Below are 27306 nucleotides of genomic sequence, written 5' to 3' on the forward strand. Positions count from 1 at the left end.
ACTCAATTTCTTAGGTGATAAAATGGCATAAGTTAATTATGGTTAGAAATTGTAGTACAACACATACTTGTATTACTTCCTCCTTCATCTAAGCCAGTGAGACTAAACCTTTTTTGCTGACTGAAGCAAGAAATGATAGATCTAGTACTTACAGGGTTTTAAATGTTGGCAACAATGTAAAACAAATGGCATTTTGTTTTGACACTAAATATTAACTAGCACTGTCTTGCCTTTGAACAACTATGTCATTGTTTCTTCATAAGCTGAATTCAGGTGAGTAATTCCCACAGCCTCTTAGAGTTTGCCATCACTCTTCAGCTGCATGTCTGCTCCTTGTTTAGGAAGTGGCTTTGCTGGAGTAGCATTGCATTTGCTGCACAGATCTCTCATTTCTAGGAGACTTTCTTCCACAGCTTTTGCAAACGTGTCTGAGGAAGTTTCTTTACAGTCTTTAAAGCTTGAGATGCAGAATAAGATATGCTCTGGCTGAGGGTTGTAACATGCCCCATAGCCATTGGGCACCACAGGCCCATAGCAGCAGAACATTTCCATAGTAGTTGGAACCTGGTTGCAGGGAGAAGGTAAGGAGTGATCTCTGATTAATCAGGGCACCTGAAACCAGCTGGTTAGGAATGAAGGCAAAGATTAAACAAATGCTGCAAATGTGGTGAATCCGCCATGTAGACTATTGCTTCCTTCAGAAGTCCAGACTTGGGGCTGATGCTTGGAAGGTAAAAGCTGATCTCAGTGTAGAGTTTGTTTGCCACCATTTGAAAACTGGTATTATTTTAAGTAGATATAATGCATTTCTTTGCTCACTTTATATGCTAACAGCTATAAGCTTTGTTACTGATAGATAAGGAATTTTTAAGGCTGTGTGTAAGTCTGATACATAAAACTTTTTAAAGGTTTTTAATTTCTTATGCTTCTGCTAAACTTGTGAAGACTAATCAGTTATAGAAAGTACTATTGTCCATTTCTAATAATAATTTATAATTGTGATGCTGTATAAAAGCGTATCTTAATGCATCTAGGTGCTATATTTCTATTACAGCCCAGTTTAATCATGGCATAATACAGGGGAGAAACACTTCCTATGACAGAAAAGATTTGAGACCAGTCTAATTAATATATTAACAGGGCCTCACAAACCTTTACATTTTCAAGCCTAAGATAGGAATGCAGATTAGATGTAAGATGCAAGTGTTTAGTAATAGAAACTGCTCACTTAGACAAGTTCCTTTATTAGGTATGAAAATGAATGAGTTAAGTTTTGCCCTGGCCTTACGCAGAACAGTTTTATGCAGAGGCCTGAAAATCCTTCTTTGCTTTGGTGCTACAATTTGAACTGATTATGGCAGATTGTACCACTTCTTTCAGCAGCTCTTTGCTTCTCCAGCCAAAATTCCAGTGCCTCCTGTTCCACATATGCCACCTCCCCAACCCCTGTCCCATTTATCTCACAGATTGTGAACTTGACCCAGTAGTAACCATTTTTTGCTGCTGTCCCTGCTCAGTGTGTGTGTGTGTGTGTGTGTGTGCACTTGATGACTTTTAATGGTCCCCTCCAACCCAACCCCTTCTAAGAAAATAAAAGATGTGTTAGAAATCTATATGTTTCAGACTTTGTTTAGATGGGCCTTCACAAATGACATTTGGCTTTTTAAATGGTGTAGAACAAGCCATTAGTCCTGCTAATAGAGCCATAGAATTGTGAGATAAATTTGCTGTGCAACTGCCGAAGGCCATAAAGCTATTCAGAAGCACTCTTTGCTCATGGATAGTTTCTTGGAGAATTTATGTAGTAGTATGTTGGTTACATTCACTCATGTCTGAAAGCCTGCAAACATTATGACAAGATCAAATTACTTATTAAGGTTTTATGCTATAGTACGGTATTAGAAGTCTCTTTTGTTGCATAGGTCTAATCTGTGCAGTTGGGTTAGTGTTTCAGTAAATGAATTCCTACATAGATTTCTTCTTTTATTAGGACTTCTACTGCATGCAATGAAACATTTAATTTTAGGCTGTATGTGCTGGAAAGATGTTTCATTATGCAGAACATTAAATGTAGGAAGTGTTGACTCTTAGAGTATTTTAGTATAGTTACAAATAACTAAGTCTGTAAATGTCTAAAATGTCTGTAAATCCAAGGTGTGTGCCTGTACATGTAGCAGTCATGCTAAGTAACTGAAAGCTCTTGAAGGTTTTGAACACAGCTACTTTTAAGAGTAAAATTTCCTTGTGGCTTTTGGCTTTTGTTTCTCAAGTGGCAGCATGCCTGGCTTGTGGCTGTGCTGTCACTGGAGTAAAGAATTCCCACTAAAGCTGTCATCTCTAGTGACAAAAAAAAAAAAGGGAATGGGAAGATAGGTAGTTTGGAAATTGAGGAAACACTGAATCCTCATGCAAATTTTGCTGAGATTTCATGTGTGCGTTTCTAGAATTTCCGGGAACAGCTTTGGGATGTCTCAAGGACAGTGATAACTTCAGGCAGTATTTACTCTGCTGATTTTGTGGAATGGACCGAAACTGGATTAAAAAACCTGGAGAATTTTGCAGACTTCTTGATGGTACCAGTTTGGGGCTTTTTTGTTGGGGTATTTTCTTGCACGTAATTCTCAGTGTGAGCTATAATGCCTTGTGGAACACAAAGGAATTAGCGTTTGCCTAACAAGACCAGTGAACAGGAGAAACTCACCTGGCTGGTTGAGAGGATGAATCGATTGCTTGTCAAATATGTCTCATCTGTAAATATCTCTGGCAGTTCCATGAAGCGTTCCCGTGCCACCTCTCTGAGCCCTAGCAGATGATTGTCTATTGCCATTCCAGTAATAGCCTGTGTACAACATAAGACATCAGCATTTAATGGAGTATGGTGACATTTTCTTGTCTGGAAGTGCCTTGTTTTCTGGTCAGAGTTGATGAACTTGGTTTGAGTGATGTAATGCCTGTAACGTTCAGATACTGTTCTGAATGTGTGCTTTGCTGATGATCAGTAACTAGATATTCATATATTGCTCTGAAGATGTAAAAATTAGGAAGATGATGATTTTGGGATGTTTTATGTGATACTATCTAGCTTTCTGGGTGTTCAGCGTCTCTCAAAGCTGAATGTCATGGGCTGGGCTTCCAAAGCTGACAAGGGAAGCATATAATACACCAGAAACCTCTAAGTATGTTTTGGAATTTTTTGCACATCACTTGGATTGTATTTCAAGGTAAGAAGCTCCTAAAGGAATAAACTGATCTTGCATTGTCTTCCTGCCTCTGTCTCACCCCGGCAGGTAATGCGTGTACCATTGCATAGAATGTACATCCAAAGGTCTGGTAGATATCTGCAACAAATTTAACAGTGATCACAGAATAACAGATAGGCTTACCAGTGATCCATCACAGATCTACCAGCATACCCCACCACTTGAGAAGACTGAGATTAGGGACACAGATGCCTTCTCAATTTAATTTACTGCCCAAACATTGCAATTCTCTCTCCCTCTCCTTGTGCTGGCTTCATTACAGAGCTGGATCATCTCTGGGCAGCCCTTACTATAGCCCTCATGCCCAGGCAATTGGAAGCAGTAAGTGTAGGACAGCATAGGTGGATGTACCGTAGCCCAGGTACCATGAGTCTTGAATCAAATTAAACATGGCTTAACAAAAGATAATTATGTGCTTGGCAAGCAAGAGACCTAGAACAGTGTACTTGCCATCCTGCTTGCCTGTGTCTCTGATCACCATCATCCCCAGCTCAGAACCAGCAATGATGGCTCCTGACTCTGCTCCTGAATGTCCCCAATTCCTTCTTCTGTCTCGTGCTTGCAGGCAAGGCAGTCAGCAGCATGTACAGTGGATGAACTCCAGCAGCAGGGGTACATTGGTGACCAGCTAGCCAGCCCACACAAACTACTGTGGAGCCTGCAGTACGTCTTTCTGACATAAGCTTGCTAATACGCTTGGGTCTCTCTCCTCTACCCAGCTACCTCATGCTATAGACTTGAGGAAGTTACTGGATTTAAGATTTGGCCTTCTAGGACAAATGTGATTAAAGGTGGCTAACCATGTCAAATGTCAGTAGTGGAACATGGGGCGACAAGATACTTCAGAGTTCTGTTTCTGTAGGAAACCAAATGGGAAATTTTGCCATCTGAAGTATAGCACTGACCTGTTCCACCCAGACAGGATTTACCTCAAATGAAAACATATATTTAAAACCCTTCAGTCCAGGTTTATTCTAGTTGGTGAGAGCATTGATTATGAGGACTGAGCACTAGCTCATCCCCAGGCATAGGCTGAAGCCATATAGGAAGGGAATGCTGAACTAGAGATACTGCACTACACTGAGCGCTGACCTAATATCCCTGTGACACAGGCCCCATGTAATGAAGGAAACAACAAGCCTGAGAGAAGGCTGGGTTTAAGAAAGAGCACAAGCCTGGTTTTCCTCTTATAGGGAGAATAAAAAAAAATAATAAAAAGAAGAGAGAGAAGTGCAAGTGTGCTTTTCCTCTTAAGAGAAGAATCATTTTAACTACCAATAAGGGCCTGAAGTAGGGGGCTGGGAGCACATAATCTTGTTTGCATTATTAAGGCGTAGGCACCCATTGGTAAAGGGGCTATTTGTTCATCAGCTCAGATAGAGCAAGGATGCTTGCAAAAAGATAGTAGCATACATCAGAGCAGTGTTTATGTTGTTTTTCCCATAGAGGGAAACTGACTTGATAATCAAAGGAAATATTTTGCTATCACACAAGATTTATAAGGCTGTTAGCAATGACATTTTTGCAACATAGATCAATGTCATGTCTGAAGAGAGGCCGAGACAGGCTAACGAAATAAACTGTGAGTCAACGCATAGGAAAAAACTGTGCTAAATTGAATTTTAGAGCTCCACATTTAAGATAGTGAGGCTACTAGTAAGCCCTAACAAGGGGAAATAAAATCATTAAATTGTTTTTTGTTTTATGAAGTAGATTTTCTTTGTTTTTCTTGGGAGCTATTGCATTTCAGTCTGTTACACATGATTTAGTTAGACCATGTAAGTCTTGCCCATGGTTTAAAGGCACAGTAATTACACTCTGCTATTCTGGGAGAGAAAGGGGAGCTTGGTGAGTAGAAATATCTGGAGACCTTTTAAAATTTAAAGATAAATTAAGTTTCCTATGGTGATTTTAATATTTTCCCATGAGCTACACCAGCACCTGATTTTTTAACAGTTTGTGGAACTGAAATTACATGGAAGGGGGAATTTTATGCAATTTTTTTTTTTTTTTTTAAGAGATTATGTACAGAAATTCCATTGGTTGTGACCCAGTAAACCTACATTATGTTGTGTTCATTGTGAGATTACTCTGGGGTGGTTCAGGTGAGACAGTTGCCCTGTAGCAAGGTGCCTCTGCTTTGGAGACGATGTGGAGTCTCAGCTTCTAAGGCGTGGGCTCCCCGCAGAAGGCTTGAAACACAAAAATGTTTTTCTTCCCTGCTTCTTTTGTTTCACACTTAGGACCAAATCCTGCCTGAAAGCAACTGCCTCCAGAAGTGAATGATTTCTTGAATATTATGAGTATTTAAACAGTAATCAGCAATGTGGGGTTGTTAGGCAATGGTCTGAGGCAAAACCATAGGCAGCAAATTCACTTAATGTAGCTAGTTATTAACATTTATTAATTTCATGGGTGGTTTGACTAAGTCATTTGTAGAGTAAATCTGTGCTTTGTCTTAGCACAGTGGGATGTAGAACATTGCCCTGGCTGAATTGTCTCATTTTTAGCAACAGAAAATGAGTTGTATTTGATCCTAAAATGATTTCTTCACTGGAGGGCATCTCTTCCTTTTAGTAGACCCTGCATTCAGTCTTTAAAATATAACTAGCTATAATAATGATAATGACCTGTATTAGAAATGGCACTTTGGCATACCAGAATATACTTTTCAGGATACCAGACTGGGGATCAGGTCACATATAAGGACCTTTCTCCTCTAGAGAAGAGAAACATAAGATAAGTGCATGAATGACTGGGGAGGGGGGGGGTTGGGGAAAAAAAAAAAGTTCCTGATGTGTTACAGATGTCTTGAGCTTATCTGTAATGTTACAGTTTATAGGTCTAAATTCTTAGAAATTTGGGGGATCTAGATTGTTGGATCTGCATGTTACATAGCAATTAAGTTGTTTGTTTTTAAGCCTTGCTTACTTCTCATTGTGATAAGGCTTTTGGCTGTTCACTTGTCACACCCCATTAGAATACCCCATTGCCACTTTTCAAGTTGATCACAGAGCGCACGGAATAAAGACTTATTTCATCTGACTGCTATTCTCCCTTAGAAACTTTTCAATATTTATTAAAAAAATCCCTTTATTAAATTTTGATTGCAAACTCTTTGAGATGGTGGCATTTTTTTCAGTTGTTTATTTGTACAACACCCAGCTTAGTGGAGTGCTAATTTGTGACTACAACTCCTAATTATGACACAGATAGAAATCATAAATATTTCACAGATGCACATTCCTCATGAATATGTTGAATACAGAGTGTCCTGTTCCATGACAATTCCAGTTAAGACAGCTAATGCACAAGAGTGGTGGTCTTGTCACTGATATCTAACGCAGAATTTTTTTATCTTGCTTTCCTGGAAGTATTTTTTAAGATGAGTTTAGCTGAATTTGGCTATTTGGAGGGCGTTTGAGTCATTAGAAATTTTCATGTGTTACATAGCAGCCACTTTGCTATTTAGAAATGCTTATGTTTTCTGGTGCTTAAATGGTTAATGATCGTATCTTTGTACTTTTCTTGAAAAATCTAAGTAGTCCTTATTCAGACAAAGCACTGTTTTACTTACCAGAATAGTGTAATTAGTCTGAGCTGCAATTGCATCCTTAAATCTCTGCATCTTCTCAGAGTCCTGTTGGGGGAATCAAAATATATCTGTTATTGAATAAACTCTCATTGCAATGGCATCTTCATCAATAAACCATCAGCCAAACAGCCAGCACTCTCAAATGTCCTTTGCTCCTGGCTCAGGTGTAATACTCTATAAATGAAAAGCCATGGGGATTCAGTGTCTTGATCAGCAATGACACCTGGTTGTGCAAGGGTTGAACAAGTCTATTGGTGATGGTTTCTTTGAAGTCAAGAAAAGGCTTGCAGTTCTTCTTCTGGGTTCCTTCCATGGATTTTGGGTGTGTAGATTATTACTATTTCAGTTGCTCAATTTGAAATAGAGAAAATAATTGCCTAGAGTAATTCAGTGTTTTCAAAACAGCCAAGCAGTATATCTTCTCCAGAACAGTTTATCTAGACAATGACAGTGATATTAATGAAAGCCATTACTGATATTTTACTAGCCAGTCAAAAAATTACTCCCCTGTGTGAAAGGGCATCTAGAATTTTTCAAGGCTGCTTTACCCCCCAAAGGTGCCTCACATTTCAGATAACAAGCTAGTAAATTTTGACTCCTGTCAAATGGCAGCCTTTTATATTAAGGGAATGATCCTAAGAAGTGCTGCCCTGCTGTACATCAAGTCCGACACAGCAACTTTGGGAGACCCTGAAACAGCCAGAAATTACTGGGTCTCCAGATAAACAGGGAGCCTTCAGCTCCTATCAACGATGAATGATCTTTTGAACAAAGAATTCATTTCAGAAGCAATTCAAGGCCACCATCAGGGACCTTCAAACTCCAGTCTGATATTTTTTCATAGGGCTCGAGCTAGGCCTTAATTCCCTTATATGGATTAAATTACCAAATGCAGTCTTTAGTCTGATTAATTTACAGCTATTCAAGCAATCTCTGCAGTGTCAGTGGCTGCTTCTTTTACAGCAAGTGTCAGATGCATGAGATATTTCTCCTGCTAGAGAATCAATCTGACTCAATCAATCTTTGGTGACTATTCAAGCTATTTTTATTAGCATCAGATAGAAATTTCTTTTTATTTGGATTAATGGCTATTAACAAATAATATTTTGGGGTGTTCAAGGCTACTTAAACCAAGTGATGCATCTCTTTAGCCAAAAAATAGATTTAACCGCTTCACACCCAGAGGCAATTTGTAGGTCTAAAGAAATCACATTGGAATTGGGTTAAGTGAATTTTGTTTCTAGTGATTCTGTGATGATAATATACACAGTTTTGAACTGAAAGATTGGATGTTCATTTCAAAACATAGATTTGTAAAAGTTTATGGGAAAGAACAATCACATATCAGTTTAAAAGCCTTTGCATCCCTCAGTGGACAAGAGCCCAGGAAAACTATCAGTGGATTGGTTTGCATTATGATTGAAGGTTTTTCAGGGGTAATGAAACCATTATTCTCCCTATTCACTGCTGCCAAAGTATGCAATGTAAAGATTTGGGTACTAAGACTGAGCTCACTCTAGGCATACATGGAGTTCTTCAGCTTTCTTGTGTGAAGCAGTACAGTTTAGGATGCTGTGAAAGGTGGGCAGATTCTCAGGTTTAGGTAGTAAAAATGGTGAGAAATGCTGAAGCTTTGGGAGAGCTGCAGAAGTCGGAATGATGAAGGTAGGAAGAGGTCTGGCAAAACAACATGCTTGGAGCAGGCTGGCTCCTCTTAGGAGTACAGTCAGCCTGCAGCAACCTCTGTTGGGGCTGGGGGTGTGCTGAGTGCCCAAGTGTGCAGGGGAAGGTGTGCATTAATGACAGCAGCTTCTAAGGAAATACGATTAAAAATTGTGTTGTCAGACTGGATGTTAATAGCAAATAACAACAGCCTGTCTTGCCTACTGTAGGGTAGTCACTATTATGTGTAATAATAAGGTCCTAATCTGTTTTGAGTTATCCACTCGTCATGGGGAATTGCTTCAGGTTTCCTTTGAGTTGTCATTTTAATGTGAAACTTATTTGTGTCTTGTTCATCGAGAGCTAAATTCTGGGAATGGTAACCTTAAAGAGACTGAGGAACCAGTGGAGGCACAGAGCACTTCTCTGGGCAAATTTTCCTCATCCTCAGAGACATTAGAACTCGGTTTACAATATTTCATTAAATTACATGTAATCTACAGCTCGGTAATACTTATAGCAGTGCTATGCTAGATTCTGAAGAATAGCCATGTGCGCTGTTGCCACTGGAGTGGGCTTACTGTGAAAAATAATCTATATTGTGGCAGCATTTTGCATTTAAACAACCACCTGGAAATTCCCTGTGCAGCAGTGAAGTGCAGTGGGTGGAAGCTGCACACAGAGAGACATTGAGGGAGGCTCTCCAGAGATGGCGGGCAGGACACTGCACAGAGCTGTTTGTGCAGCGATGTTCTCAGCTCTCTGAACTGTCCCTCTTTGTATCACCATCTATACCTACCGTACTTGTGCTTCTGGCAAACAGATGGTGGTGTCTGAAAGAAAGGCAATTTAATTTTTTTTGTTTTGCAGGATGATACCAAAGCAGTTTGGGGAGTTGTTTTATTAGCTTGATGAAGTTTTTTCATCATAAAGGTTATACCCCCCTTGAGGATCCTATAAAACTAACTCTGTCTGGTAAAAGCATACCTTTAAAACAAAAAAGATCAGCCAGAACATATCCAACTTATCTAGAAGTGAAAGCGTGTGAATTATATCTCTTCACACATTGCAGTCTGCAGCAGAGTTATCTACTGCATGGGAACTGCAAGGCAATTCCCCAGTGTGGCAGTATGAGGATCCCAAACTTTGCATGTTCAGCCTGGATCTCTTGGGGGAGCTGAATTTGGATCTGATGATGGATCATTCAGAAGACAGTACTAAGTCTAAAATGAGATGCTTTGTTTCTTATAATGTCATTCACCCTCTGATTCTTCTGGATGATTAAATAAAAATAAGGAAATTTTTATATTTAGCTTGGTTGGTTTGCACAAAAAGCAAAATCCTACAAAGCTTGATATCCTGCCCTATGCCTTTATGTTCTTGGGTAACAGCTAAAAGATGAGAGAGTGGGGATTATGAATGCATTATTTGCTTAGTGTTTTGCCAAAGAAGGCAGAGGGAGACAGACCAACGTACCGATAGAGCTGTCTTGTCATCCGTCATTGCTTTTACAAAAGCAAATGCTTCCAAGGTAGCAGACCTTATGTTGTCGACTCTGCCTTCATCAAATCGGCGTATGGAAGCACTTTCGTAGGTAGGGACAAGTCTCCTGTGGCATCTGAGAGAACCAAGTGAGAAAAAGAGTAATTATTTTCAAGAAGTCATAAAGACTAAAAGAAATACAGGCTTGGTACATTTTATTATTACAGCAACTATTTTATTTTTTGCATAGTATTCATCTTAATGTTGATAGAATTCTATAAGAAACTTTAAAAAGATGGATGTTCACTCCATTCTAATATGAGGAGCTCCACACAACTGTATACATTTTAGTTATGCATTGCTTGTAAAAAATGACTTGCTGTATAAAAACAAGGCTAATAAAACGAAAATTTACTGAAAGATCTCAAGGAATGTTTTATTTGTACTGCATCATAAAATAATTGTGTAATGAATCATTTACTTATGGGCTTGAAATATGTTTTATTAATAACAAGAAAAAATGCACTCGTGTGAATGAAAAATGGAAAAAAAATGAAAGAGGAAAAGGGTACTATTTGAGACTGGGAGCTGGAATGAAAACCCACATAGCAAATAGAAGAGAGTGGGAAGACTGTTGTTCAATTTGGGTCCAGGTATATAGCTACTATACCTTACTTCAGGAAACCACCTGTGCCTTTCAGTGGAAGCAAGGGTCTCAGAGTACAACTGTTCCCTAATGTTTTTGTTGCATACGTGGGATTTATATCATGGTTGGGATCCTGATGGAAATCTTGGACCTGGTCATTGTTGGAATTTGGTTAATGCAGTACGCAAAATGGATCCTTAATAGATGTTAATGGAGTACACAAAATGTGTTAGGCATCTCTGGTTTTCACTAGGTAAAGACCACTTCAAGATTTAATTTGACATGATAAACAATTATTTGTGTAATAGGCTGTTCTGCAGGAAAACATGCAACCGATCTCTAGCCTGGAGCGTTAGCTGTTCTGACAACAGTGAAAGGATCTTTTAACTTTGATAGTACATTGAAATTAGAGGATATTATCAAATCTTGGGATGCCTCTGAAGAAAGAAGCAGCAGTAATTACTATCCTGTGTAGGAACTCTGATCTGATATGCTGCTGTAGTATTTTTCCTGTGAAGGTTTTTACCCTGTGTTGCGAAGGATGCATGTGTAGTGAGTTGTGAGTTACTGCCACAGTTCCTTCCAAGCTACCTGTGGTCACAAGGGTGTTTCTGACCCAGGGGCTTGGACTCCCTAGCTGCTTCTGCTGCTGTGGGTAGCAGGGTTGTCTGCTGGTCCTGGCCATTATCCCCTCACCTCTTTCTCTGTGCCAAGCCTGGGGGGAGACTGCTGGCTGGGAATGGCGTTTGTGGGACATGAGAATGGTAAAGTAGATCAGGGAGAGGGAAGGGGAGTGAAGGAAAGGCATACTCTGTCTCAGAACTGGGTGACCTGCAGTCATTAGGCAAGATCACTTATTTCCATGCAGGAGGCATTTGGGTGCTGAGTTAAAAATGGAGCCTATGTATAAAAAACAAATTGTGAATATCCTCCTGTGCTACCTTGTTCCTATGATTTGAATTATCCTTACCTGTAAAATGCCAGCTGAAGAGCTACTTGAATGTAAGCATCAGGGCTAATCTTTTGTTTCTTAATAAATTCCTTTCCGTAGTTCTCAAACTTGTAAGCGATAAAGTCCAGATTTTTTACTATCCTGGAAAACAAACAGAGGTAGTTAACTGCAGGGGGAGATGCAAGAATCTCATGTTCCATTTCTGTTTGCAAATAAAACCCGGAGATCATTTCCTGCCTGTACCCACTTTTAGGTGTGTGGCCTCCTGCTTTGCAGGACTGCAGCCTTAACATGAGCTGTGACACTCAGGTCAATCTGTTCATTTGAGTAAAACGCTTCTCCCCTGTCCCCCCCCCTTTTTTTTTAAACCTAGTATTTCCACTCCTGAAGCCTAAGCTGTGGCCTCTTTTGTTCTCAACAAATTCCTGTGAGATTTACTAGTGTGACAAATGGGTGGATTTAAAACCTGTTGAAAGCTGTGAGTTCCCTGCAAGTTTCAATTTAGAGGACTACCACCTTAATTTAAAAACAAAAAGGAATTACTCTGCATCTTGAATGTTTTCATACTCTCATGTATGCTTCTCGCCACTTTGAGTTCCCATCTAATGCAATCACACCAGACATACATACAGCTGATGATACAATGTGTTATTTCTCTACAGACAGATAACAGACATAAGCTTTGAGATAAAAGAATTTCCACCACAAAAAAATCTCATTGCCATTCCCACGCCCAAAGATCATGCAAATTTCTTACAGCCTAGAAAGAGAAGAACTAACCTTTGTAGGAAGAATGTGGATGTATACAAATTACATTCCTGAATTCAAATTGTTTATTCAAACTAGTTGTATTCTACTGTCCCATATATGTATGCCCATTGCCCTGGTTTGGGCTTTAGTCAGGTCAAACCCATAAAGTGCATCCACAAAAACCAGAGGATCTGCACCATTTGCATCCTGTGCAAATAGGACACAACTGTTTTTCCAGTGATACTTAGCTTTCCGAATATTTACGTAAAAGGAAAGCAATGGTAATGAAATTCCCTAATACAGTCAAGTAGCTCCCACCCATAAGGGTGCTATCCTGGAAAGTGATGCTAGGTACATCCAGCTTGCAAAAATAAGGAGGAGCAGGACGGCAGGGAGAACCCTCTATGAGGAAACCCATGCTGGTGCACAGTGTGCTGGGTAGTTTCCAGCTTACAGTCATTGTTGAGAAAAATGAGGCAACAGTTCTACCTTTGGAGTTTTTCTGCTGATGATGCCAAATGTGCCTGAATTTCAGGGGAACATTTCCATCTTAGTCTCCGTGGAGCAGGAAGCTCACTTACTGAATCAGCTCGGACTAATTTCTTGGAGCTTTCTTTCCTGTTAGTATGTGAGAAAAGTCATTAGGTCTCTTTAAAAAAAAAAAGTAACAAATAGATTATCCATCAGGGAAATGACTCATTTCCAACAGGCTTTAGTGGCCCTGTGCACCAGGGGAAATTTGCCACTGGTAGAGGCTTCCCAGGGGCCAGAAGTGAGTACAGTAGCTGTATGGAAAGGGGACTCACATGTGCTTGAGCAAGTGTTCAGTGCACTGCACCAGTACGATGCCATCGAAAGGGGAATGTTCACACACGGTACCACAGACTCCGTCTCTCCCTACCACAAACTGTGCAACGAAAAGAACCAGTGCAAGATACATAGTGAATAAACCAGGTATGGGTAAGTTACCTGTGATAGCAACCTAACAAAAGATGTTGTCTTTCTCCAGTGTTTTTTTTTTTTTTAAATTCTCAAATCAGGAACTTCATTGATTTACAGTGGGTCATGGAAGACTTTGACTTGGATCCCTTTCGTGCTGCTATATTGGACTGAGTCATGCAAGAATGTAAATCTTAACATTTCCCACTGGACTCTGGAAATGGGATAGCTTTCTCCAAGCTTCTTTTACTGTGCTGCTTCATCTTTACCCTTTCTGTGTTTTTTTTTTTTCCTTCATTTCCCTCTTGTCTTCACTGCTGCTTTCATACATGTGGTGCAGCTGATGACACTTAACCTGCTGCACTGTGTAGTTCAGTGATAGCTCTGTGCAGTTGGTTACTGCTGCATCTCAAACAAAAGCAGATTTCTAGGACCAGACTCCAGCTTCTCTCACACGTTTTCTGTCCTTTTCTTTACTTTTTTCCTCCCACTTTTGAGGTGTCTTTGGCTAGACTTCTCCCTCTCAGCTCTCTGTATTTATATTACACGTATGCATCCTGCCTCCATGGTTCCTATGAGGCTTTCACAGAGTAAGATGTGTGAGCAAAATTTTACCTGAATGGTTTCTCATGCTTTACTGGGAAGTTGAAGAATAATATTGAGATAAAGAGTTAATCCTACTGTCCTTATAATCTATGTTTGCATGAAAAAAGTGGGGTCTTAATTTTCCTAAGAACTTTTTTTTGCCTTTGAACTACTACTGGCCTGAATACATCTGGACAGATGAAGCTCACTCGTATACCATGCAAATTTATTTGCTTTCTGCTGCCTTCTGATAGTAAACAAAAAAATCTTGTTTATTCTTACCTGCTTGAAACCATTCAACTAATGGCCCTGCAAATAACAGGATTCTAACTAGAGACAAATGTTTTTTTCTTTAAAAAACACAGCACTGGAGTCTGCTAATAATGTCATTTGCAGTGGCATAAATCAGGAATGACTACTGAAATGTGTTTGCACTGAAGTAAGTCAGTGCAAGTGAAATTAGTTTAGTGGTTTCTCTTTTCGTGGTGCTGTTCTTAGATATGGCAAGAGCAACAAGCATTATGCAAGCAATGTATCAGTCGGAGTTTTTTTCAGTTTTTCATGAGGTGTCAGCATTGTTGACAGTTGGAGATTAATACATTGCTTCACCCTGGGTCTATTGCAAAATGTGAAAATAACAGTGAGGCACTTTCAAACATGACAATCAAAATCAGATTGGGGGGACAAAGGCTGGAGAAATCAATATTTAGGAAAGACTCAACGAGGAGTCATTACTCACTTAAACACATGCTAAATTTTAAGCAGTAGTATTTCTAGGACTTCAGGAAAATGTGAGAGAAAACAGAGAAGGCTATTGTCCTCTTTTTTTGTTCTGGGATGCTAGTACAGCATTTTTATTTCATTTAATTGAGTGCAATTAAATATATACTGTTGTATTTTGTTTTTCCTTAAAATCAATGTCTACCTGCCTGTATGTCTGTGCATCTGTCTGCCTCCTTAAGTGCAAAGGGCCAGTTCAGGGAAGGTGAAAGCGTACGTGTGTTGGAGAAGGCAACCCCCTGCCCAGCAAGTTAGTAGGTATGCTTGCCTTGCAAGGAACAGTGCTGCGCACAGCAGCCCTGCCTTGACGGATGCTGACACCACCTTCCCCTCTTTCTGTGACTTGATTCTAAGTGGTCCCTACCATAGGAGCAACTGGAGTCCTTTGCCACATAGAAGTAATACAATACTGTCAGATTTTTACCTGCATAGGTTTGTCATACCAACGATTAGCCCCATTTTTATGGTATCCTCCCCCATGTAGAAGCTGCAATGCCATGTTTGTATCACTGAGTTCCACCCCGCTTGGGCTGTCCAGGCACACCAGGCATATGCACCGTTCAATCATGTCAAGAGAGTCACGGTTAGTGGAGTCTGGAAATAAAAGAGCGAAATGTTCACATCCTCTTAACTGTAGAGCAGGACTGGCTGGGGAACCCTGCTGCCGTGGAGAGTATTGAAGATGTTCCCCTGACTCTGCAATAAGCTGGTGTCTGCAGAGCTCTCTCAACAGCAGAATATCTCAGGAAACATTACACCAAGGCATCCATTCATGTGTTAACTTTTGCAATATCTGTGTATCTTTCACATGATTCAATAATATCCACTTTCTTTTTCTGCCTTTCATTTCCTGAAGTAATTATATTACAAAATAGATCTATTTTACTTTTAAAGCCAGCAATGTTTACTTGCTTTATACAAAGCAGTTGCTGAGAGGACAGGTAGAAAATAGAGAATTTCAGTGCTCACGCTATTGCTGCAGTATTCTGCTCTCAAACAGCAGGGTCTGTGCTGGTTTTGTGCTGTTCTCCCATTAAACCATTTTCTGGACAAGGAACAGCAGGGCCCATGTTGGTTTTGTGTTCTTGTATTAAAACCTTCTACTCTTTCTTGTCCCTGGTCATTTCTTGTACTTTAGAGAAATAAGCCCTGGACTGGGTATATTGCCTACATCACACGAGGAAACATCTGTGGACAAGGTCATAAGGTTTAGTTTTTGAACATGGTATTTGCCAAAGCCGTGGGTTGCCACATTCCACTTCCCTCCTATCAGTAATATACTGCTGAATAAAATGTGCTTTTTCTGGCTGTCTTTCTCTGTTTTCCCCTATCCTGTCCACTCCTGCCTCTACAGGTAAACCACAAAAGATATATTTACATTGTCCTCAGTGCTTTCCTCCTTATTTATGGTGTATTCTTGCAGGGTGTTTTTTTTCCTCAGTTTCTTTAGCTCAGAAATATTATGAAGGTAAAGGTTTGTTTGCTTCTGAGTGCCAGTTTCAGGCATAGGAAATATTTAATTATGACCACTTGATACAGCTCTTAATGGAAAGTGTAAAAGTATGGAACCAATAACAAGATTTTTTTATAATTTAAAAGCATGTAATACTAATAGCTGTTAAATGGTCATTAAGAAGATCAAAGGAAAAAGGGGTTTCAAATATCAATTTAAAATTATTTGTGTTTGTGACAGATCAGCTGTGTTCTGGTTTCAGAATATTCTTAACTAAAGATGAATTCAGATTAATCAAAACTTCTTACAAGTCTTTACTGTATTCAACAAAGCTGTGATCATTTAAGGAGATGATTTTAGCTGAAAGAATAAAAAAAATTAAAATATGATTTACATTTGAAATATGGAGCCATTTCAAAATATGACTATTTTTAATGTTTGCAAATATGAGAAGTAGCTTCATCCTCTGAAAGAGCAGCATTTTTCAACGTAAGAAAAATATGCCTGCCCAAAATGAGTAACATAGATTAGTGAGGAGCTAGAAAAAAATACAGGTTATTGTTATTATCCAGGTTTATTCTCCAGATGCTGTGTAGTAAAAAAGAATGCAAAAATAGAAGAAATTAAGGAGGTGTCAAGAGGAGAGTCAAGTGGTAGCAGTGACTGAGAAGGAAGAGGGGGAGTTAGGGCCTCTTTCAGACTATACTAAGGTACTCTCTATTGCTGTCTGATGTCTCTTGTGAGGAAGCGTTGGCAGCCATGAGACTGAGTGACAAAGCTGAACTTGCAGGCTGGCTGGGGACCTGGGGGAGCACACAGCGTGTTGTCTTCCCTTGCACACAGAAGTTGAGTCCTAGGGAAGGCACCTGGCACTCCTGCCAGCTCCTACAAAGGCTCAAGCCAGGGGATTGTAATTGATGGGGCATGCAGATAGGCTGACCGTCCTGACAGTGATCTGTGCCACCCTACAACACATGCAACACTGATGTCCCTGTGAATTGTCTTCAGAAACATTAAGAAGCATTTTAAAGGAGAAGACATGGCCCAGTTCTCTTGGCTTTAAAGCTCTTCTAGTATCTGACACTTGCAAGGCTGGCTGTAATGGTAGTATTTATTCCATTGATAGGGTACACAAAGGAGCATGGAAGTTGCCCCATGCACATCAGCTGCTGGTATTTGTGGATAGGCACCTTCAAGGAAAAACTGGCTGGATAGCAATTTACAAGCTGCTCACTGCTCACAGCTTCCTCGGTGTTCTGCTTTATGTTGTCTGATAGGTTTATATATATTTCATTGTGGCTGCTGCCCACACATCTGACAGCTATGAAGCCCTTTTTTTGACATATGACTTCAGGGTATCTTGAGTCTATGTATTAGGATGAATAAAATTAAGCTCTGCTAGAAACAGAAAAGTAGGGGAAAGATGCCCTTATAGAAAGAAACAGACACATCCAGAGAGCTGATCAAACACTGAAAAGAATTATCATGTAAAGCAGGCAATGAAGTGCACAAGAACTCACGAACCGTGACTTGGGATGGAAAATAAATATTTCCAGAAAGAGCTGAAACAGAGAAGTGTGAGAACAAGGCTAAAGCCCTGCAAGGCAATGCGTTTCCTTCTTTCTTCCTAATGCACACAAATGCATTGAACTGGCCAGTCAAGCTTTTGGTTAGTCAGGGCTTTTGATTATAAAGAAACATATGAGAAGATGGTTCTGAATCAAATTCAGATATAGTATGCATGGGATATGCATGGGACAGCTGCCCCTATAGCAGTAAGAATTCACTTTCTGTACTTAGAAGAGTAGAGATACACAGATAAAAAAGAATATTAAACTATATAGAGGAGCTGTGTTATTGTGAGTGGTCTAGGATGGGATTCCTGCTTAGATTAAAGAAGGCTCACATCACGGTGCTGTGATATTTGGTAGTGTGGAGTGGGGTTTTTTTCAGCTGCATAAATGAGTTGGTTTATTTCTTCATTAAAATTCTGGCAAATGTCAGGTAATAGAGAAACACCAAGGAGGTGTTTTTGCTAGTTTTTTGTTGGGTTGTTTTTTTTTTTTTTTTGTTAGGAGGATGCAGGTTAACTGAGGTGATTTTGCTGCAGGTTTCAGGGTTGTCACAGACTTACTTTCAGGGCATGAAAATAAATGATTAGGTGTTTGTCTTGGTTTTCATTAAACTAAGGAATCTTTTTTTCTCCTGCTTTAAAAAGAAAAGACAGGAAGGGGAGGGAAAAGTCTTAAGATGAGACTGCAGCTGTGTAATAATGCTGTAATAATGGCCAGAACTCTATGTGTGTGTGTGTGTTATCTATATAAAGGTATAAGCATAGACAAGCTTGAATAAAAAAGGGATAGATCTTCCTTGAGATGGTAAATATATTTTGAAATTATTGACTTTTTTTTTTTTTGGGGGGGGGTGGAATAAATCCTTAATTTACATCACTTAGCTTCAAGGTGAAATACACAACGTGTGAAGTGATAGGGGTGACTAATTCCATCCTTTGTTTTCGTGTGTTTTAAAGTCAAGCATATGAGTCCAGAATTCAAGACAGCTAAATGTTGCCTGTTTTTGGAAGAGAAAGAAAACTATCCCCAAATAATAAGTGGTGTCACCTTTCTAGACACTTACTTAAGTTTTGGATGAATCAGCCCTGGTACTTTCTATTTTTCTCCACTGACTAGAGGGAGTACACAACTAGATTCAATAGGTGTTTAACTTGTATATGCCTTTATTAGATAAGATGCAAAGTGTCTAATATGTCTAAAATGTTTAACAGAAAGCTAACAGGATACATGATTCCTATTGGTATGAAATGGATATGAAGAAAGAGACAAATCACAGAATCTGATGTAGTATAATTTATGTGATGAAAACCAAAGAATGGAGTGAGAACTGTTTACATGGCATAACACTTAAACCACACCTGCTGCATCCCTGGTAGCACACATCTGAACACTTACAGGTATTGAGTTTCCTCCTGCTAGAAAAATTCAGCAATGAGCTGCACATTCAGTGCCATAATGTTCACTCCCAGCAAAGAAAGGCAATGATGGTGAGGAGAAAGAGGAGGAAGATGATGGAGAAAGCTGGGATTGCTGCTGCTAACCTTTCATAAGGATTGTCCTGGCCTCTGCCCACTCTGTTCTTCCGTCAGTTGTCAACAGGCCAATTGGAGGCAGCATTTCCTCTTCATTCTCTGCCATTTTGGCTATCTTTCGTAACTGAGTGAAAAGATCTCCCTCACTGAGACGACGGAAATTAATGACAACATCCAAAACAAAAAACTGCAAAAAAATGACAGAAGTCAGAAGAACAGTCACAGGTGGGTTGGACCCTTACTGGTCCAACATTTTGATTTCTCCTGGGTGGGTGCTGAGGTGCTGAAATCCTGCCTGGAGAGCCAGGCCTGCAGGCAGTGGAGCACAGAAAGACTGAGGGCTGGTCCAGGGCTCACCTTTCCTGTGTTTTTACACCAGTGTAATGCCAGTTGCTATAAGGGACTTATGTTGTATGTTGGGCTCAAATTAAACACACGTTATTTGAATAAGCTCCAAAAAAAAACCACCTGAAGAGATAAAATCAGGAAATATGTAAATAATTGCTATGGTATTATTTGTTTGAAAATAATGAAGAATCTAGAGAACTTCCAGTTGAGGTGGAGAACAGGACTTCCTAGAAAAGGGACTGCAGGGATCTACCCTTTCAGTCCAAGGTGGCCTGCAGGCACAGCTCCAGTGCTACAAATAGTCAACCTCGGCTATAGTGCGCTTTACCCAGTCAGTTGGGGCAGATTCAGGCTAACACTTCAGTATTTGTTCCTGCATCTGTGCTAACTTCCTCAGGCATAGCTTAGGCCCACCCACAGGATGGTGGTATATATTGGCACACAATATACGGCATATACTTGTCTGTCAAGAGAAGAGCATTTCCAGCAAATGCACTCTAGTAAGATATATTTTTTCTCTGTGGTTTCATTCTGTTTTATCAAAATTTTTATTTGAATGAGAAAGCAAATATATTCTGCCACATTCCTCCTTTGTGCATCACTGTACTTGGAACATAATGTGGGCTAAGGACAAAAATGCTGCAGAAGCATCTTTTGGAAATACTGACAGTGAATGCTTGGTAAGAAGTGAGCTCATACGTAGCAGGCTAATTGTGTTTCTTAACAGTTATTAGATTAGGCTCTTGAATGAATTTAAGCAAACTAAGATATATAGAGAGGTATAAAAAAAGAACACTCGTTTACCTGATTGTTACAAGCAACAATGATGTGCTCTGGTTCTGGCATTACACTGCTTTTCTGGGCCACTAGGGTATCTTTGGTATGTCCTGGAAGACGATAGGAAGAAAAGAGTCCATAGTATTGCTTCATACAGAGAGGATGACCGGACAGCTGTCCACGAGCAAAATCAACAGGTAAAGCATGGCTGGAGAGAGAGGAGGAGAAAAACAAAGCCAGAGGAAGAGAGGGGAGAGAGAGACAGAAAGGAAAAGAAATCTAATCTGTCCTTTGTTCCATTACAATTAGATCAGGTATAACACAAATTGAATAATAAAACGAGATTACAGTATAAGGGAAATAGATTAATTCCCATACCAAAGTTAAATACATCATTACTGGCAGCTTCATGCATATTCATTAAGCAGTTGCATTATCATCTAGTAGAAATGGAAATAGTAGCAGATCACAAGCAGGTTTGCAATATGCGTGGGAAGCCTGCCTAGATGGAACCCCCAGAAACTTGCCAGGACAGAAGTCAGCAGAACAGCTGGAAAAGACACAGCACCTTAAAAAATGTACTGATGAAATTCACTGCAAATCACAGTGTCCCTGTACCATGCAGAGTGCTCAGAGTGTGTGAGGGCCTTGCCTGATGAATGGGAATGACTGGGGCAATACATAGAGCATTTCTGCTTTACACAGAACCTTGCTTATGTGCCAGTCCTTACATCGACCTATGGAGGAATAGGTGCTGAAAAACACCACCTCCTAAAAGGCTGCTTTAGTGGTCAGAAAAGAAACTGAAGTTATCACAATTATGATTCTGGACTGTAAAAAAACCCACTGACACTGCAGCAGGAAATAATGCTGCACTTGCTTGGGAGAGGCACCAGAGACCACAGGAGGAAGATCTTGTGGAGCTGAGGTTTTCCCTCAACAGAAGAGTACTAAGCTCCTAGTCTCTCAGAGAGGGGCAGGGGAAAAGAAGCACACAAGGAAGTTTACTGTCATACAGCTGACAAACTGGCATAAAACATAACCCTTTATCTTGTTTAACTGTCTTTTTAGAACTGTTGCAGTTCTAATCCAGGGATATTCCTTCCATTCCTGGATCACAAACTCTCTGTATCACTTATTTCCTTGTACAGGCACTTAATTTTTTCTTCCTTATGAGAAAAACAGGGTTATTACTGTTCTCCTCCCACATTTTCCATAATGCCAAAATCCTCTTACAGTTTTAAAAAGCATCTATGATGATTTAAAATAGTGGAATAGCATGATTTAGATAAGACACTCTGTAATTATAGCAGTTAAGAAAGGGATTATTAACTCTGACTGATAGCACCAGAAAGTCTCGTACTGATTTAGGAGATCACTGTGTAGATGTCACAACTCTTTTCTGTGAGCAAGTTAGGTTTTGTTTGAAACATTTAGTCCTGGCAACTGCATGGAATACCTGCACTGTTAAAATTAAATGCCTGGATTTAGGTTGGAGTATTGTGCATCTGCATGTGGCATGATCCAAGAAGCAGTATGCTTGCTGGTAGAAGTGCTTACCAGCACCAAGGGACTGAAAATATTACAATTATGATCCTCATAATTATCCAGGAGGGGTGATAATCAAACAATAAGAACACTATGAGGACACAGTAGTGAGGATTTAAATGATTATTGATTTAAGGCAAGCAAACATGATCACATGAGTTTTTGGATCTAAAGTAGTGAGGTAAAGGTAATAATTTAAATTATCATTTGAGCAATGTGGTTTCTTTATCTCATCTCAGATGCTGTCATATAAAGACGAAGCAAACTACATTAGTATGCAGTAGTTCTTCCCAGCACATCAGTACTGGTGTATGCAGTTGCATGGCATATCTTGGACAAAAGCACGTATTCTTAAATAAGTAACTCTTCTGTAATTTCTGAGTAGCTGTCAGACTTTTGAAGTGAAAAATCAAACAGTCCCTTCCTCTTTCTTCAATTCAGAGATAATAGGGACTTTGTTGTGTCAATATGGACTTTGACTACCTCATCCAAATCAGCTCTGGCTAAAGCATATCATGCAGACAAGAAAATGACCTCTTCCCTACTGTCGTACCACGTCCCTTGTGCTTGGCTTTCCACTGTTTCTATTCTTTCAGGAATGGTGATTTCAGCAGTAAACCTGGAACATACTAGGTGGGGTTAAGTAGTACTATGTAAAATGCTGTTATGAGCTACCTCATGTATGACTTTGGGCATGTTAGAGCACCCTTGAATCAGAAGCCCTGCAGATACTCATGCAGCAGCTCTCCTTCCAAGCTACTTACGTGTCCAGTAAAGCTTTATAGTCTTGCACTCCTGAAATGAGATTGGCAGCAAACCTGCAAGTAGCAGATAGAAGTGACATCAGTCTTTTGTCATTTGGCAACACTAGGCTGTTTCTGAGAGACCAGCGAGAGCCTGAATGATTGATGACGCAGCATAAGGAGACAAAGTCTTCTGGAGGCAAGAAGAGCACCCCACCCCCCACCCAAAACCTAAATGAATTAATGTCAAGAGAAATAAAAAATCCTAGAGATGGTCCCTTCAAATGGTTAAACAGAGTACCGCAAGAGGAAGCCTGAAAGCATTTATTTAGAGAATGGGAGCAGAGGCTGAATATTTAATAGAATCCTTAACATGGGTTTCCATATCAATACTCATAAGCTGTCCAATTTATTAGAGTACTTCCTGTCCTAAGCAGATATTCTTTCTGCAGAGCTGTGGACAGGAGTATTATTTTCTGACACTGCCCATTTGCACTGTGACTGAATGGGAGGCTCTGAGAAAAATATTTCCTTGTTAAAGCACGTGCATTATAAAATGCAAAGTAGAGGTTTTTTGAAAGTTGTGTGCACAATAAATTTAGTCAGTAATGAAAGAAAGCATTTATAGCTGTGTTTAAAGTAAAAAGATACATTGCCTATGCAAAATGTTAAAATAACACGTATCGGCTTCAAGGTTCTGGCTGTTGTGTAACAGCATAAATTCACATGCAGTTAATTCTTTCAGTAATGAGCAACTAGAGAGTGCTAAAAGCAAAAGGGAAAATTGCACTATATGAAGGTACATTTGATCTGGTTTACTGTTTTAAAAGGCCTTTGGTGAAGGGCGAAGAATGGAATCCTGTTTTAAGGGTGTCTGCAGAGGTATAGTCTGTGCTTGGCTACTTGTTTACCTTTTCACTTTTTAAATTATTGTAATTGCCCATAACAGTTCAAAGGAGAAAGGTCAGTTCAGGGATGGAAAGGATGAGCCTAAAGGAAGCTGTTTCTCAGGGAGGAATGACTTCTGAATTCTTATTCTTAGATCCCTTGTGTTTCTGGTGCCCTTTTGGGTACCCGAGAAGGATTATTTAATGCCCAGGTGACCTTTTCTGTTTGTAGGGTGAATATGAGTCCTAGGGATGGCATGGTAAAGACCTTTTTCTTTAAGCAATGTGTCAGAGATTAGTATTTTTTGTTAATTGCAAAATGGTTTACTTGAATTATACAATGAAAAGCTTTGCAAATTCTCCTTTAAAAATTGTAAATCACATGGTATTTTTTTTACATGCAATAAATGTAACAGAAACGACACTTTTATTTCTAAATATAAGTATGTGTAACCCCAGAACCACTGCCCTCAGTCAGCAGGCCTTGTAGGAAATTATTTAATGGTTGCAGCCCTTATTTTTTAATGAAAGTTGATTGTCTTTTTGCAAAAGCAGTACATTTAAAATATCCTTTCATTTAGTAAAAGCTTGGAAGTCATAATACATTACCTCAGCTGGTCATTTACATCCTTGAAATGCTGACGAGCAAAGATAATGGCTGGGCTAGAATTGACTGGAAGAGGTAGCCTGTTGTTGAGGTACATGTCATCCAGCCAGTAGTTAAACACCTGAAGGAAGGGGACATGAAATCTTAAAGCTATGAACAACAAAAGGCAGTCTGGGAGTGAGGGGAGAGTGCTCGGTGCTCCTGGTGTCAGGCATGGGCTCTGATTAATGGAGCTGCCGAGCATTTTCAGTCTGGGCTCTGTGACCTCAGCTCAGCTGAAATCAGCCGCAATTCCATAATCCTATTTTTCAATCAATGGCAATTTACAGTATGTTCCATTTAAAAGTAAACAAGCTCAATATTGTGGTGGTTTGGGTATTTTGTTGTTTGCTTCCCTCTACAACCAAAAAACCCCTCTGAATACAACATGCTGACTCTTGAATAGTGACTGGTATATATTTGAGACAGACAGAATTTTACTAGTAATGGCTTTCCTCAGGGGGCTTCAAATATTTGTCAATGATGCCAAGATGCTCTGTTGTTAGATACTGTCCTGCAGCAAGACAGAGTGGGAAGAGAATGTCTTGAGCCTAATGGCTTGGTCCTGCTGATACTTGCATGTGGATAGGGGCCCTGGAGAATTCCCTCTGTGTCCACTGACACAAGTGCAGATTACTGAAGCTTGACCCAGACAGACACATATTAAATTTCTAACAATTTTTATTGAAAACACAGATAATGGTAACCTCATTCCTTTATATCTGAGCAGAGTTTGAAGAATCATTATTTGGAAAATGGAGGCTTTCATAAAAAGATCAAATGGTCTTTCCGAGTTTAGCGGGCTTGCTTTGCATATAGTAACTATAAACAACAACAAAATTATGCAAAAATAATTATGAATGCATGCATCAGTTGAAAAAGTTTTCCTCTGAGATATTTCATCTCTGTTAGAACAGATGCTTCCCCCACAGTCTCTGGAGTCTTCAGGAGACCAGGCTAGAGCTGTACCTCCTGGCAAGTTAAATTCCAGATAAAGCACTTCTAGTTCTTCTTAAGAATGAGGGTTTTAATTTTAATAAACAGTATTTAAAACTGAGACATTTAAGAAAATGTTTATGCATCTTTCCTCTGTAATTTTCGTGTCGTAAGTGGTTAAATGAACAGTTGTTTCCTGGAACACTAATTGTCATTGGGAGCATTATTTAGTCACCAGAAACATGAAGTTGTATGATCTAACAAAATGAGATTGGGTGGCATTTAGCAGAGCCCTCAGACTCTTAGCAAGTAGTTCAGAAATTAAGTACCGCTTTTAAAATAAAAGCATGGCCAGTAGCATAGCCTTTTTTTTTTCTGACTACAGCAGCAATTTGATGGAGTTTTCTTGCAAGTTGCACCACTGAAAATTTAAGGTAGAACGACATTTCACTGACATCCATACCAAACCTGCAGGATTTCACTGGACCCATTAAATGATTCACCGTGTCTCTCTTACTTGCTGGAATGGAAGCACTTCAATAAAATCCGTGTTTCTAATTTTCAGCTACTGTATTCAAAAATGGTTAATGCAGGCAGGATGAAATGTGACTTTGTGGAATGATAAAATCTATTTTATCTACTGCTTATTTAATTTTCCTGTCTTGGGAAGCAGGAAGCTGAACTTTTTTTTAAAGGCTGAGGTCTCAATGTGGTCTGTGAGATAGATCAAATATATAACTGTGTACCTGTGTATGTATATTCAACAGAGTAAATACTTCAGGGTAACTACTTTGGTATGGTGTGACAATGAATGGCAAATAATAGTTTGATTTAAAAAAGAATAATTCCTATCCTATAGTATTCTGTTTGAGTAATTTGATTAGATCAGAGCTTTGGCTATATGGGTATGCAAACCACTTTGTATAGCCCTATCAGCAAGTGTTTTTCATTTTAATAAAAACTCTAAATCCTGTTGTTAAAGGGAAAAGAATAAATTGCATCAAAAGAGGGTGTAGTATAGTGCCTCTTATAAATAGACCTGACATCTGCATTCATGTGCCTGAACAGCATGAATTCCAATGTTTACATCAATAAATTGTTAATCTGGAATCTGTGAAAACACAATACTGACATGGATTTTGACATAGTTGGGAAATTCTAGCTTAACATGTCTGAAATATTAATTTCCTTTGGTAGAATCTGATGTGACCCATTTTCATTGACCCATTGAAAGACAGCAGTCGTCACATATTGAACATCACAAAGTCTGTAAAGGAGCATTATCCATTTTTCTGTGCTTACCCAGTTTGTTGTCTTTTCCCTTCTTTCCTCGAGGATTTGCTGCAAGGATTCCCCCAGGCCTCCTGCAACTCCAAACTGTTCCACAATGACCTTGGTCTTTCTAAATTGTTCCTCTGGCACCAAGTGTTTTGTGCACTTTAGGTACATGTGTAAGGTCTGTTGCAATGGTGGGACTGGAAGTTTTGGCACTGCCTAATTTTAAAAAGAAAAATAAATAAGTAATTCTACTTGTAGCCAAACTGTCCTCTCTTTTTTTTTCTTCCTTTTTTTTTCTTCTGTTGCTGATTAAGATATTGCATTCCTTTTAAAATCCATTTATTCTGTTTTAGCAGTTGAGATGCCTGATTACTGCAAATGTAATTGTGCGACTTCAGTGGAGTTTCAACAGATCTTAAAGTGCCTGGATTTTAGGACATAGTATGTAGTTGTATGCAATACTGAAGCTGTGATACCTCACCAGTAGGTTTATTTGTAGGTCTTTTGCCATTAAAGGTTTCAACTGGATAAGGCAGGAAACTAGTGGGAAACAGAACAATATTCCTTGGTAAAAAATCTAGAAATCCTAGGACAAACGGAGAAATTAGGCATGATGCAAGCATATAGTCTGAGTTAGACTCTAGGAAATCTTCAAATACATTAAAGCATACTAAAATAATGCATTAAGAGGAAGTATTTCAATAGTAAATAACTACATTTCACTTGTAATCAGTAATACCATGGGTTATTACTTCTCTGATTGCTAATATGTCACTATAAAATTGTAGAAATAGAAAATGTGCAGGTCTACCTATTTATTAGCACTGACTGCATAAAATCCTCAACTAAATCTGTGCTTTACCCTGGCAAACCTCTACTGTCAGCTTCATAAAAGTTTATACTTGTTTTATCCTTACCCTGTTTGGAACAAGA

The 27306-nt window shown here is 39.3% G+C and overlaps 1 protein-coding gene across 1 annotated transcript in view; it reads right to left on the reverse strand.

The window, feature by feature from the left end:
- Positions 1 to 294: 294 nt before the first annotated feature.
- Positions 295 to 27306, reverse strand: part of CHAT (choline O-acetyltransferase) — a gene marked incomplete at both ends in the record, with an annotated part of 28407 nt that continues 1395 nt past the window's right edge. Inside the window, 13 exons of the mRNA XM_084264837.1 lie at positions 295 to 564; positions 2702 to 2839; positions 6838 to 6900; positions 9994 to 10135; positions 11616 to 11738; positions 12837 to 12965; positions 13154 to 13254; positions 15076 to 15245; positions 19220 to 19397; positions 20363 to 20543; positions 22648 to 22701; positions 24123 to 24241; positions 26398 to 26589. Of these exons, the coding sequence (XP_084120963.1) occupies positions 295 to 564; positions 2702 to 2839; positions 6838 to 6900; positions 9994 to 10135; positions 11616 to 11738; positions 12837 to 12965; positions 13154 to 13254; positions 15076 to 15245; positions 19220 to 19397; positions 20363 to 20543; positions 22648 to 22701; positions 24123 to 24241; positions 26398 to 26589 (1860 nt within the window). The remainder of the gene's footprint in view (positions 565 to 2701; positions 2840 to 6837; positions 6901 to 9993; positions 10136 to 11615; positions 11739 to 12836; positions 12966 to 13153; positions 13255 to 15075; positions 15246 to 19219; positions 19398 to 20362; positions 20544 to 22647; positions 22702 to 24122; positions 24242 to 26397; positions 26590 to 27306) is intronic.

Source organism: Gallinula chloropus, assembly GCF_964237585.1.
Source record: "Gallinula chloropus genome assembly, chromosome: 5".
Lineage (NCBI taxonomy): Eukaryota > Metazoa > Chordata > Aves > Gruiformes > Rallidae > Gallinula > Gallinula chloropus.